The sequence below is a fragment of the Bombus vancouverensis genome, chromosome 18 (assembly GCF_051014615.1).
Source record: "Bombus vancouverensis nearcticus chromosome 18, iyBomVanc1_principal, whole genome shotgun sequence".
In the NCBI taxonomy this organism is placed as follows: domain Eukaryota; kingdom Metazoa; phylum Arthropoda; class Insecta; order Hymenoptera; family Apidae; genus Bombus; species Bombus vancouverensis.
Genome location: NC_134928.1, coordinates 4,542,758 through 4,557,341, shown reverse-complemented (window position 1 = coordinate 4,557,341; position 14,584 = coordinate 4,542,758). Strand labels below are relative to the sequence as shown.

At 36.2% G+C, this 14,584-nt stretch overlaps 2 protein-coding genes across 15 annotated transcripts in view; one reads left to right on the top strand and one right to left on the bottom strand.

Moving 5' to 3' along the window:
• Positions 1-14,584, bottom strand: part of LOC117165626 (uncharacterized) — a 97,584-nt gene that overhangs the window by 64,802 nt on the left and 18,198 nt on the right. For 13 of the 14 annotated variants that reach the window (XM_076626254.1, XM_076626253.1, XM_076626256.1 and 10 more), the window contains one exon: positions 6,668-6,790. In XM_076626254.1, coding sequence (XP_076482369.1) covers positions 6,668-6,790 — 123 coding nt within the window. Of the gene's footprint in view, positions 1-6,667; positions 6,791-7,435; positions 7,582-7,859; positions 7,944-14,584 lie in introns of those variants that run through there. The other variant, XM_076626263.1, reaches the window with a different exon arrangement.
• LOC143303988 (uncharacterized) lies at positions 378-14,060 on the top strand. The gene is made up of 2 exons (XM_076626250.1): positions 378-7,249; positions 7,457-14,060. Exon 1 carries the CDS (start codon positions 3,127-3,129, stop codon positions 5,473-5,475), a length of 2,349 nt encoding a protein of 782 aa, XP_076482365.1. The 5' UTR covers positions 378-3,126; the 3' UTR covers positions 5,476-7,249; positions 7,457-14,060.

The window sequence follows — 14,584 nt, the reverse complement described above, 5'->3', positions numbered from 1 at the left end:
CCTAGCAACGGCGTTTGGAACCTTCTCGATGCTTCCAAACGGGTATAGAAAACAAAATGCAATCGTACAGGGAGAAAAATCTCCACGAGGCTGGCATTCTTGCGATTGCCTTGGAGAGTGATACATCGAGCATTTTCGACGATCGCATTTGCGTCTAAGTTAGTTTCGCTTAGTAAGGAGTTATCCCGGTGACCGTGGATTTGTTTGAACTCAAACATTGCTAATAGTATTATTTAATTTAATTATTCGTAGATCGTATTATTCATTAGGCTTAGTGTTTGTTAGACTTATTATTAGTTGTACTTATTATTTGTTAAGCTTAGTGATAGACCTGTATATACGTGTAAATAAAATCTCGGCTTTGTGAAACAATGGCTAGCCCACATGAAGAGTCGTCGCGCGCCCAAAATTCGAATCGTGATCCGACATATATATATGCATGTGTGCGCGTATGTTTTATATTATCGAATACTCTATAAAATAAACTACTCAAAACAATAAATAACGCAATCGAAGAATTACAAACACACAACATAAAATATATATATATGCGTATATTCATACGAACAATACTTTAAAGCAATATTAATAAGTAAATGTCTAATTGCGGTAGAGTAAGGAAAACGAGCGGCAGACAATTACTTCGATATTAAACAAAATTTAAAGACCCGTTACTATAACTTTGCTGATGACATTTATGAGCAGCCATGTTAGATTTACACGCGTCACGGCGACAGGAATATTAAGGATCAATGGAAGTCGGGCGCGAGAAATAAATCATGAAAACATATTGTTAACACTTTTCTTTAATAAAATATGTGCGCAACTACAAATGTAAAAATATATATATAATCAATTAAAAAGGAGGAAATATAGAATTAAAATACATATATTTAACAAACATAAAATAGATATCATATTTAAAATATATATATATATATATTTATCATACATAAAAACAAAAGCCGTTTAAAAGAAAAATAATAATAAGGAACTTCCGATGGTAATGCCTCCGCAAACATTGTTCGAACGTCGATCACCGAAACCTAGGGAAACAACAAGAAAGGGAAACCATCAAAATCGCAAAAACAATCATTAGCGTACCCCCAGCGAACCACCAGCCCGTGGGGGACGGCATTATAAATAAGCAAGCAACGTAGAGCAAAAAAGACTCGATAACTATCATTTAGCGATTAACATTATTATTCTGGTGAACATTATTAATTATCAATTCTCAAAGCTCAATTATCATTTATTATTCCGGTGAATATTCTTATTACGTTGCTCACTCATTAACATTATCGTTATAATACTCACCAATTATCGATCATCATTAACATCCTGGTGAATATTCTTATTACATTATTCTTTGTTCATTGTTATTGCGATCTTCGTTATTACGGTTTATAATTATTTTGTTCACTTTTGTTAATTATTTCGTTACTACGTTCGTTATTGCGCTCATCTTTAGAAATTTTGTATAGTATTTTGCGCTTCGGAGTCTATAGTTTTCCGTCAAGAAAAGAGAGCCGCGACTAAGTAAAAAGAAAATTTTATCTTGAACGCGCATTGTAATTGCGGTATTAATCTAGTCAGTAAATTGTTCTGTCCGTATCGAAATAGAAAAATAAAGTAAACGTTGATAGTAAACTATATTCGAGTTCAAGTAATAAACCCAGTAAAACCTTCGACGACCAACGGAGCAGCTGAGGTAAATGGCGCCAGACAGCGCCTACTCCTCAAGGTAAGAAAATTAATTTTGAGAATTTCCTTCTTCTCTGATAATTTCGTTGCCCTCGAGAATCGAATTAGAACTTCGTATCATCGGTCTCGTTTTATTTTCGCGAACGGTTTCGAAGATAGAATCATCGTTTAACCTTTAAATAAAAAGGAGTTGTCCGCTGTGTCGGCTTGTGCGAACGGTGTTTTCAGCTACTGAACCACCCACTGATCTTCGCATTCCTCCTCCCATTGTTGGCAGAATATTGCCCGTCTTTGGGCAAGGCTTGCGAAATCACACAAATCCCGCACAGAGAGGACTATTAAATACATCGTCGGGGTCAATCGAAAATTAAGAGAGATACCGGCATTGCTAATAACCGATATTCTTGCCACCGTCGCATGCGATTGTAAGAGAGTAATAGGAGAACAATTTCCCTTCGGAAATTTAATCAAAGGATCGTTCGCTGTGTTGGCTTGTGCAAACGGTGTTTTCGATTATCAAAACACCCGTCGATCTTCGCATTCCTCCTCCCACTGTTGGTAAAATACTACCCGTCTTTGGGCAAGGCTTGCGAAATCACACGAGTCCCACACAGAGAGGATCGTTAGAATCATCCTCGATTATTAAACTCGAAAGGCAAGAAGATCGTGGTAACAAAATCCATCGTAGGAAATGAATTGAGTTTCGGTTCTAACGGCAACCTGTTACAGTGAAACTAAAAGAGAAGAAGAAGTCGAACGTAAAAATAAATTTATATATATATATATATATATATATATATATAAACGACGAAAAATCTCACATTCCTATCCGATCCAGCAACGCTAAAAATACATATATCCGGTTAATGAAATATATATATATAGGTAATAATCTAGGCGATTACACATTCAAATAAAATCCGTTCAACGACTACAAATAATTATTAATCCCAGCTTAAATCCTCTCCCGTGCCAGTATTCCTGCACATCGCAGGTTAGCCGAAAAGTGAAATTCGTTTACCAGTTGCATTAAGCATCAGTTAACGCTACCTATTAAACGGAAATTAATAGAAATAAAATATTTTGAAATAGTCCTTAGACTATTTCTGGTGGCAGCAACTACCGTATTTAATTAGAAATCTAAACTAGTATTACATACACAATAATATCATTTCAAATTATTTTCCTTCAGACTAAATTCAAACTCAACAACAAAAAAAAATTTTTCAGTAAACTCTAAATTTAAAATTTGATCGATGTCGATAAACTAATACGTAACATTTAATATATATATAGTAAATATTTTGGTGGCAGCGGTGGGATACGCTTCACGGAGGATTAAAGTTGGTTTAAACGGTTCGATACGCTCCACAGAGGACTAAGGTTGTCACGTTTGTCAATAAGATGTATATTTGAGAAACAATGGCGACTAAATTAAAATCGTTGGACAAAGACATGATCTTGGTGTTATCGGAAAAACTTAAAGCATGGGATGCGAATTTTCGCGACATGAGTACAACAATGAATAAATTACAAGACGATGTGCGTTCACTGAAAATAAAAAAGGAAATCAAGACACCCGTATCATCGCCGATAATTTCGCAAGCGACAATACCGATAGAAGTTAATCCCCAATCAATTAAGTTAAAAGATGCAATAGAGACAGTACCAGTGTTCGACGGACATCGACCCTCGGTATTTCGATTTTTAAGAGCATGCGAGCGCGCACGAAACATGGTTCCTAGGCATCAAGAATCTCAGTTAGTAAAATTATTAACAAATAAGCTTCGCGGGCACGCGTTCCTCGCCATAGAAGACACAGAAATAATAAGTTTAAACGATTTCGGGAATAAATTAAAAGATATGTTCGATCCGGGAAAAACGGTTAACGAATATAAAGGGGAATTAGCTACAATATTTCAACGACCGGGAGAAGATATTTTGGACTACATAGAGCGCGTCAAAGATCTCAGACTGGCAATAATGAACGGGGAAAGGTACGAGTACGGCACCGTATTTCAAGATAGGATAGATCGAGACACGAGGGAAGCTTTCGTTAAGGGGCTCCCAAACGAGGTGTATTTACGAGTAAAAATAGCAGGATACCAATCCTTGGACGATGCGTACCGCCAAGCCGTGAAAACAACGCGAGAATTAAAACAAGCGAACGATAGATTTCGATACCAACATCCGACACCTTCGAATAATTATAACCGAAACAACCGCCAGGACTGGAGATTTGTACCGCCGTCGCGGAAACACCTAAACAACCCGGGAATAGAAGAAAATGTCAGGAGAGAAACAAGAGCAATAACTTGGGAAGAAAAACGCACAAATAAATACCTCGATAGAGATCTAAATCAAAGGAGAGATGCTGATCATTTCAACCAACCAACTTTTCAATGCAAACACCACTCCGTTGCTGTGATAAGGGATAATTTCACGTTAAATAATAAGAGGACGCACGGTGCCATAGATAGGATCATGGGTGAGAAATTTTCTGAGTTGCCAAACAAGATAAATAATATTAGTGCCAAAGAACCTTCAGACGAAGCAGAAACTAGGAAATTGAACGACGAGACGACAGGCAACGCTTATCCACTGCCTAATATCACAGAGATATTGGACCCGCTGGGAAGTGCGAATTGCCTCTCCACGTTCGACTTGGCAAAGATACAAAAGCAAGACTCCACGAATTTCGTGAATGTCTCAACCATAATAGGAAAAGAGATAGCGAGTGTATCTCACTCAAAAACTTCTATAAAACCATCAGAGGGAAACTTTATCGAACTCAAAGCCAAATCATTAAATTGCAAAGAAGATCACACTATAGAAAATAAAAATATAGCTATCCCTAAATCCAAAACAGAATCTATAAGCAAAAAGGTTTGTAATAAAAATTCAAAGAATAATTCCAAATCTACCAAAAATATTCCTAAACGTTCCATACAAATAAATAATAATTTAATTATAATAAGCACTTCCAGTAAAACTATTCATCCTGAAAAGGTAGAGAAAAATAAAGGTGCTGTGAATAAAGTAAATGAAGAAGAAAAAAGGGTAACTAAGGAAAAGGATTCTAAACATTTTCAAGCTGAAGAAACGCAAGTTCAACGAGCTCAAAGAAATCAGAAGGGAGAAAACAGGGAATCACCAGTCGAAGATATATATAAAAACTTGAATAAATACGCTAGCCATTGGATTATAATTGGATTAAAAATACTTTATTGGTTACTACATCTAATATTTGACGTAGGTAACATAGTAAGTAGTGCTGATCTTATGATTCCCCCAGGAAAATATGGATGGTATCACACTATACTATATACAAAATATTTTTGGGTTAATATGGCTGCGGCACTCTCAAAAATTTGTATCTTAAATGCTATTAGCAAGCAATTGGATAATTGGATCGATGTCAGTAAACCTGCGTCTTGGCGCAAAATAAAAACTAAAATGAAGGAAAGGAACGAAACTCTCCCCGCACAAATTAGTTTTAGACACCTAGCCAGAGAACCTATTGGTGAAGTAACAATCGAAGAGAACATGGAACCAACATACGCAGAATATCTCGAAGATCTGTTCAATAAAATTAACACTGTACAACGAATGGCAAGAGAAAAATTGATAAAATCCAAACTAAGATCAAAAGAATATTACGACCGACGAATCAGCCCCCAAGATTTTAAAATAGGAGATTCGATATATCTACTAAAAGAACCTAGTAAGGAAAATTCTCCGATCAATATATTAGACGACACAAAGTGCTAGAAATCTTGCAGAACAAAACGTCAAGATTGAAGTAAAAGGGATTCCGCGAACAGTGCACTTAAACAAGTTGAAACTGGCGCATAATCGAAATAAGCAATGAATAAAGCGATTTCATTGGACAACGTAGTGCGGTAGTATATGTTATAGTGCTGTTCGTCGAATAACGCAGATACCGAACACCTAAAAGGAAAAAGGAAAATTATTATACGTGTTTCAATTACTGCTCAAATATAAAACGTGTTAACTCAATGAACAATTAACTAGCGAAAGTGGGAGTTACCTTGTGAACAAGTGATCAGCACACAAGAAAGTGTACGTGCAGGTATAAGTTATGGATTGTTGTTCGTGGAACGCAATGTATGACAGCTACCTGAAATAAGTGAATAAATTAGTTTCAATTGTCTCAGTGCAAAATACAAGGTTACTAAATGTTATAACTATATTATGGATAAATCAAAAGGGGGTGTGACACCGTTCATCGAACAATACAGATAGCGAAAACCTAAAAAGAAAAAGGAAAATTATTATGTGTACTCCAATTATTGTTTAAATATACAACGTGTCGATTCAGTAAATAATTAAAAGAGGGAAAGTGAAAGTTACCTTGTAAACAAGTAATCACCATAAAAGAAGGTCTACGTGCAAAATAGGTTATGGCTCCCTACTAGCGGAACACCATGCACCAGCTGGAAATAAACGAACGAATTAACTTCAATAGCCTTAATGCAAAGAGCAGCATTGCTAAATGTTACCACGGTGCTGTGGAGGCTTGACATTGTTCGTCGAATGACACAGACAGCGGAAACTTGGAAAAGGAAAAGAAGTCTATTACGAATGCTCCAATTACTGTTTGCAAGTAAAACGTGCTAGTTCAACAACAACGAAAGCGCAACTCACCTCGCAAACAATCAATCACCGCACAAGGAAGTGTACATGCATGAATTTCGCAGATTAACAAGAAGGAATAAAATAGCTGATGAAGATAGAAAGTGGTTAGAAAATAATTAAGATAGATTAATTGAGAGTTAGTAATAAATATAACCGGAGTAAAAGGATATTTTATTATGTATTAATCTACGTAGTATTGTTATATTATTACATCTAACATGTAGAAGTGGATTTTGTAATGCACAATAGCGGTCGCACACACAATGCACTATACACATATTAAATTAAATGAATTAAACAGTACCTTTATAGCCACAGATATAAGACGATTGAAGGCAACCGTAGTAAGTATCCAAGGCATATCGAAGAATTGGACGACGTTGTGGGAATGATCCAGGTAAGTGACGCAGCATCAAATAAGTAGAATCTAAAGAATTACAGACAATGTTAATCTAACAAATAAATTTTAATCACTAATAAGGAACTGTTCCATTACATAAAATAATAACAAATAGCAAGTACATGCAATAATAAATTAATAGGGAAAATAAGGAAAGGTCAATAAACACATAAATGGGTTAGAAATTAACCAAGATGGACTAACTGAATATTGGCGACAAGACATGATTGAACTCAGTGCAAAGGAATAAAGTTATGCCACACGAAATAACTGGTAACACAATACACAAAACAATATTACAGAACACTACCAAATAAAATTATAGTGATTAACAATTAATTAGTTATTTCAACAACACGTCACTGTTGACATTAAACCAACGCCATAACAAAGAGACAAGCGAGCGACCATGTTGAAAAATTTGTCGCGCGCACATACAAATAACAGCCAATGCAATATAATACGGCATCATAATAGCAATGTTAGGTACTAATAAAAAAAAAAAAAAAAAAAAAAACACACACAAGAAAAGGGGAGAGAGTTAAGGAATAAATAACAACTAACATAATTATAACATATTATATATATTATATTATATACAAAGATACAGTATTCATACAAGGGAACAGATCCAAAAGAAAATTATATAAATGATATTATATATATATTAACTATTTTTATATGTGTGTACAGAACTGATGGCGAACTCATCAACCATTCTCTGAACGACTGACGGAAGAACACGAATAGCAATCCGCACAGAGGAACTGTAAAGTATTGGTACGCTACCCACGAAACCAAGTACTGATGCTATCCACCTGTAAACAAACAACATTTATAACTATGCATATAATTTTCACTTATGTTCACCAATATATATATACACGCATGTTGTAAAATAGGCGATATTTATGACATTCACTTCCATTGATAATGCAAGTGACTCATAAAATTGAGTCGTCGTATTTACCATTGCACGCACATATATATATATATATATACTCGAAGACAAGGTACACTTGTAATATTTATTCCTATCGATAATATATATTTATATATTTATAACAATAAAACAAATCTCATTCATACTACTTACCAGTACGTATGCATATATCTATATAATTATAACTCAAGTAGAATTCATGATATTTATTTTTACCGATAACATGTACATAAAACCTAAAATAAAACAAGGTTTTAACAATAAAAAAAAAATAAATAAAAAAAATAATAATACATATAAATATAAAAATTTTCTTTCTATATATATACATATATTAATGATGATAAAAGGTTATTCTTATTTCTGATAAACTCGAAAGCGAAACGACAAACGACAACATTATACCATGATACACCACACAGAAGAAACTAATAGAGAACGCTTTAAGCTTGGCAAACTTACCGCCCGATGAATTCGCATACACCACAACCAAAAACACATGGCTTTGATCGTAGGAGAAGCGGTCCATATAGTCAAATGCATTCCAGTACAAGTAAAGGAACTCCACCCGGACGTGCGCCAAACGTGGCGATACTCAGCACCATCGTCATTGGCCACGAGCAGAATATATACCCAAAAGACTTCGATGCACTACTGGACCACGTCATGTTCCCGGCAGAAAATTCTGCAGTCTTGAACACATTGGCCAGAGGAGCAACAGGAAAAACAATCGTCCCTGGAACAGTAAACATCCTGGGAATGATGGACAAAAACACATTAACGACAATAGCGAAAATTGCCGTATCAGGTTTATGGACAGGTTTTATGGAATTTGGAACTGTCAGTGCAGCAATATTTGGAATACTCACAATATTTAAATTAATTAAGACAATAATAGATATAGCCGCACACGGATACCAGCTACGTGAAACTTACGGATGTGGAGCAATATACGGCCCAGTCACCCATCCGCTACTATACCTCAAAAGAAGACGAGATATCGATGATGAAACAGCACAACCTCAAGGGATATCGATAGCACCGGTAGTCATTCAAGTACCGACACCTGCGTTCGCCTTGAGCAAACTCAGAGATACCATCAGTCAAATTTCCTATGGAAATTTGAACTCCAGGGGCGGGGGTGTCACGTCCCGCGCTCTGCACGCGCCGTAACAAGAACAAGAAACCATTCTATACAAAACACGCGAGTAAGGATTTGGATGCACAAACGAACACGCGGCATCACGAAACGAAAGGAAGGATTAACAAACGAGGGCGATTAACAGATCCAACCAATAAATAAAATACATAATACAAACAATTCTAAATAAAACAGGAAATAAGAATAACTACTAATAGTTTAACGAATACATAAAACATACAATATCGTATTATTATTAGAAAATGAAGGTTACGTTGTCAGAAATATATATATGTGTGCGAATTCTATCAAACCGATAATCTAAGATACATACTTAAAACTAGCCTACATTCCGGTAAAGGATAAATAAATAATCGACATTTCATTTCGTATGAATACTACACCGCCAAGAAAATATGCATATGGATACGTATATATATATATGCATGTGTGCGCGTATGCTTTATATTATCGAATACTCTATAAAATAAACTACTCAAAATAATAAATAACGCAATCGAAGAATTACAAACACACAACATAAAATGTATATATATGCGTATATTCACACGAACAATACTTTAAAGCAATATTAATAAGTAAATGTCTAATTGCGGTAGAGTAAGGAAAACGAGCGGCAGACAATTACTTCGATATTAAACAAAATTTAAAGACCCGTTACTATAACTTTGCTGATGACATTTATGAGCAGCCATGTTAGATTTACACGCGTCACGGCGACAGGAATATTAAGGATCAATGGAAGTCGGGCGCGAGAAATAAATCATGAAAACATATTGTTAACACTTTTCTTTAATAAAATATGTGCGCAACTACAAATGTAAAAATATATATATATATATAATCAATTAAAAAGGAGGAAATATAGAATTAAAATACATATATTTAACAAACATAAAATAGATATCATATTTAAAATATATATATGTCGGAGCGGACATTAGAATTAGGGTTAGGGGCGTGAAACGAATCTTCGTTTGGGTTACACGTTGTCGTTATGCAATAGAGAAGACATTGACTAGTGCAAATACGATTATTATAGAGCCGGACAAGTAACCGTGGTAGTTAGGCACTCGAGAAACTAATGACAATGATCCTAGGTTCAATAACGAATCCGCGGTCGACGGGATGATAGATGAACGTACTCACAAAATCTAAGTCGGATGCGTGATATTCACTGGTCGTAAAGGGTTACTCCTTTCATCAGTGAGATCGCGAACGAGAATGCCTTTCCCGTCCCGATGATGCTACAGAGGAAAACTATAATGGGGTGTGTCTAAGGATACGAGATCATCGGATTCGTCGAGAAAAGCCTTCGTTCAGAAAGTAAGGGAAATTGGCGTTGCTGCTAATTGGTCAATCTCCATATCGGTGGTTAGAAAAAGATGCTAGCCGCCTTCGAGGGAAAGTTGCTAGTGGGAGACGCCGCTCGTTGAAAAATATGTCTCCCCTATCTTCCCGTAGTTGGGACAAAGACTGTTTGTCTGTTTGAAGGACTTTAGTTAACTAAACCTTAAGATTTATAACGGGCCCTCGGGCTAGCCGAACATGTACTGCGGAGACGCATCGACATCTGGCAATCATCTTACTCGAAGAATAGGGTCTGCGTGTGGCGAGGCACGGGACAGAAACCGTTGGAATGTTTACTGTCGCGTGTCGCCACGAATATTTCCTTTAAGGAGAGCTATAGGATTACTCCATACCTTTGCTAGGCAAAGCGTTCGTCCCGTGACCGCGGCTGCGTTCGGCGACTGACTGTCGCCTCGAGCCCAAGCTCATTATCACAACTCTCGAACAATTACAATCGGATTGAATAACTACAATTGTTCAATTACAGACTCCGGTGTTCTTTCATCTCCGACATATATGTGTGCGCATTCTATCAAATAAATAATCTAAGATACATACTTAAAACTAGCCTACATTCCGGTAAAGAATTATAAAATAAGAACTACATTACGAAACATGCATGTCTGTAATATCGTGATATAATATATTTACAAGGAATGGATGATACAGATGTTAATCGGACAGAAAAAGACGATTGTTGTTCAACCTGAACTATTCACGCCAAACGTACAGAAAACAGCACAACTAAATAATTAGATAACGACTCGACTTTCACAAAATGCAATCAACACTCTCTCGGCAACGCCACTCGCAAACTCTGTTTCTCGACTCGCACTCTGCTCCTCGACTGACTCTCTGGCCGTTGTCGCATTCTGTTGTCTTTTTTTTAGGCACATGTGTTCTGCAGACGCTCGTAGCCAGGGTCACGTAGGTCTTTTCTACGAAACTATGCACTTGAAAAGACCGATGACACATTGATGGACTCGACGGCGCCTCGGCTCTCGCGACATTGTTCATGGTTCGCCCGATATCTCTTAGGCTTTTCGTCCACGATACTACATGTCTATATATAAATATATAAATTATATTCTAAACTAAACTACTATTAATGTATGCGCATTCTACATTATTGATTCAAATCGATAATCTAAGATACATACTTAAAACTAGCCTACATTCCGGTAAAGGATTATAAAATAAGAACTACATTACGAAACATGCATGTCTCTATATAAACATATAAATAATCTATTTTCTAAACTAAAACTACTACTAATAATCTACAAAAGAAATAGTAACAGCGACGCGAGAAAGGATAAGCAGTGTCAAAACAGAGGTACGGTTTCATATTTCAAGGAATCGAGAGGCCAAAGTATGTGAGCCGAAAAGTGTGTGTGTGTGAGAGGACGAGAGCAAGAGCGAGCACGACCGGGCAGGATTGTATTGGCGAAGAGCAGAGCTAATTGAGTCGTTGAAGAGTAGAGTCGTTAGAGGTTTCGAGTTGTCGAAGAGTAGAGTCGTTAGAGGTTACGAGTCGTCGAAGAGTAGAGTCGTGAGAATTGATAGAGTTGTTAGAGAGAGAGAGTGTGTGTGTTAGATTCGTTGTGACGAGAGTGATCAAATAACTGTAAAGTTATTTGATATAGATACGAGTATTGCATTTAGTTCCGTTAAATAAATATCGTTCTCTGTTCAATTTATATCTGTATATTCAATTTAATATTAATAAATTGTAAGTAATCAAAAAAAAATTTCTATCCTTATTTTTCGATATTACATATATATATATATATATATATGTATATATGTCGGAGATGAAAGGAAAGCCGAAGCCCTTCCTTGGAAATTTTGGGAACATCCTCTAGTACCTTAGCCTAGATTTTATTATAGTTGTAATTGCTTAAGATTTGTAATAAGCGCGATTGGGTTCGAGGTGACAATCGGTCGCTGAACGTAGCCACGGTCACGGGATGGATGTTTTATCTAACGGAGGTCTGGAGTGGTTGTATGTGTTTTCTGAGAAATGTGGTTGTGGCGGCATGCGGCCTCGAGAGCGGGCCGAGCCACGTGTGATGTTGCCTCGGAGGTGCCGATGCAATGGGACATACATTGTATTAGTAATCAAAACTCCAGGCAGAAACTGCCTAGCAACGGCGTTTGGAACTTTCTCGATGCTTCCAACGAGTGTGCCTAGCAACGGCGTTTGGAACCTTCTCGATGCTTCCAAACGGGTATAGAAAACAAAATGCAATCGTACAGGGAGAAAAATCTCCACGAGGCTGGCATTCTTGCGATTGCCTTGGAGAGTGATACATCGAGCATTTTCGACGATCGCATTTGCGTCTAAGTTAGTTTCGCTTAGTAAGGAGTTATCCCGGTGACCGTGGATTTGTTTGAACTCAAACATTGCTAATAGTATTATTTAATTTAATTATTCGTAGATCGTATTATTCATTAGGCTTAGTGTTTGTTAGACTTATTATTAGTTGTACTTATTATTTGTTAAGCTTAGTGATAGACCTGTATATACGTGTAAATAAAATCTCGGCTTTGTGAAACGATGGCTAGCCCACATGAAGAGTCGTCGCGCGCCCAAAATTCGAATCGTGATCCGACATATATATATGCATGTGTGCGCGTATGTTTTATATTATCGAATACTCTATAAAATAAACTACTCAAAACAATAAATAACGCAATCGAAGAATTACAAACACACAACATAAAATATATATATATGCGTATATTCATACGAACAATACTTTAAAGCAATATTAATAAGTAAATGTCTAATTGCGGTAGAGTAAGGAAAACGAGCGGCAGACAATTACTTCGATATTAAACAAAATTTAAAGACCCGTTACTATAACTTTGCTGATGACATTTATGAGCAGCCATGTTAGATTTACACGCGTCACGGCGACAGGAATATTAAGGATCAATGGAAGTCGGGCGCGAGAAATAAATCATGAAAACATATTGTTAACACTTTTCTTTAATAAAATATGTGCGCAACTACAAATGTAAAAATATATATATAATCAATTAAAAAGGAGGAAATATAGAATTAAAATACATATATTTAACAAACATAAAATAGATATCATATTTAAAATATATATATATATATATTTATCATACATAAAAACAAAAGCCGTTTAAAAGAAAAATAATAATAAGGAACTTCCGATGGTAATGCCTCCGCAAACATTGTTCGAACGTCGATCACCGAAACCTAGGGAAACAACAAGAAAGGGAAACCATCAAAATCGCAAAAACAATCATTAGCGTACCCCCAGCGAACCACCAGCCCGTGGGGGACGGCATTATAAATAAGCAAGCAACGTAGAGCAAAAAAGACTCGATAACTATCATTTAGCGATTAACATTATTATTCTGGTGAACATTATTAATTATCAATTCTCAAAGCTCAATTATCATTTATTATTCCGGTGAATATTCTTATTACGTTGCTCACTCATTAACATTATCGTTATAATACTCACCAATTATCGATCATCATTAACATCCTGGTGAATATTCTTATTACATTATTCTTTGTTCATTGTTATTGCGATCTTCGTTATTACGGTTTATAATTATTTTGTTCACTTTTGTTAATTATTTCGTTACTACGTTCGTTATTGCGCTCATCTTTAGAAATTTTGTATAGTATTTTGCGCTTCGGAGTCTATAGTTTTCCGTCAAGAAAAGAGAGCCGCGACTAAGTAAAAAGAAAATTTTATCTTGAACGCGCATTGTAATTGCGGTATTAATCTAGTCAGTAAATTGTTCTGTCCGTATCGAAATAGAAAAATAAAGTAAACGTTGATAGTAAACTATATTCGAGTTCAAGTAATAAACCCAGTAAAACCTTCGACGACCAACGGAGCAGCTGAGGTAAATGGCGCCAGACAGCGCCTACTCCTCAAGGTAAGAAAATTAATTTTGAGAATTTCCTTCTTCTCTGATAATTTCGTTGCCCTCGAGAATCGAATTAGAACTTCGTATCATCGGTCTCGTTTTATTTTCGCGAACGGTTTCGAAGATAGAATCATCGTTTAACCTTTAAATAAAAAGGAGTTGTCCGCTGTGTCGGCTTGTGCGAACGGTGTTTTCAGCTACTGAACCACCCACTGATCTTCGCATTCCTCCTCCCATTGTTGGCAGAATATTGCCCGTCTTTGGGCAAGGCTTGCGAAATCACACAAATCCCGCACAGAGAGGACTATTAAATACATCGTCGGGGTCAATCGAAAATTAAGAGAGATACCGGCATTGCTAATAACCGATATTCTTGCCACCGTCGCATGCGATTGTAAGAGAGTAATAGGAGAACAATTTCCCTTCGGAAATTTAATCAAAG

What these genes read in the sequence shown, in the direction of transcription:
- LOC143303988 (XM_076626250.1), top strand. Translation starts at nt 3,127, where the DNA reads ATGGCGACTAAATTAAAATCGTTGGACAAAGACATGATCTTGGTGTTA.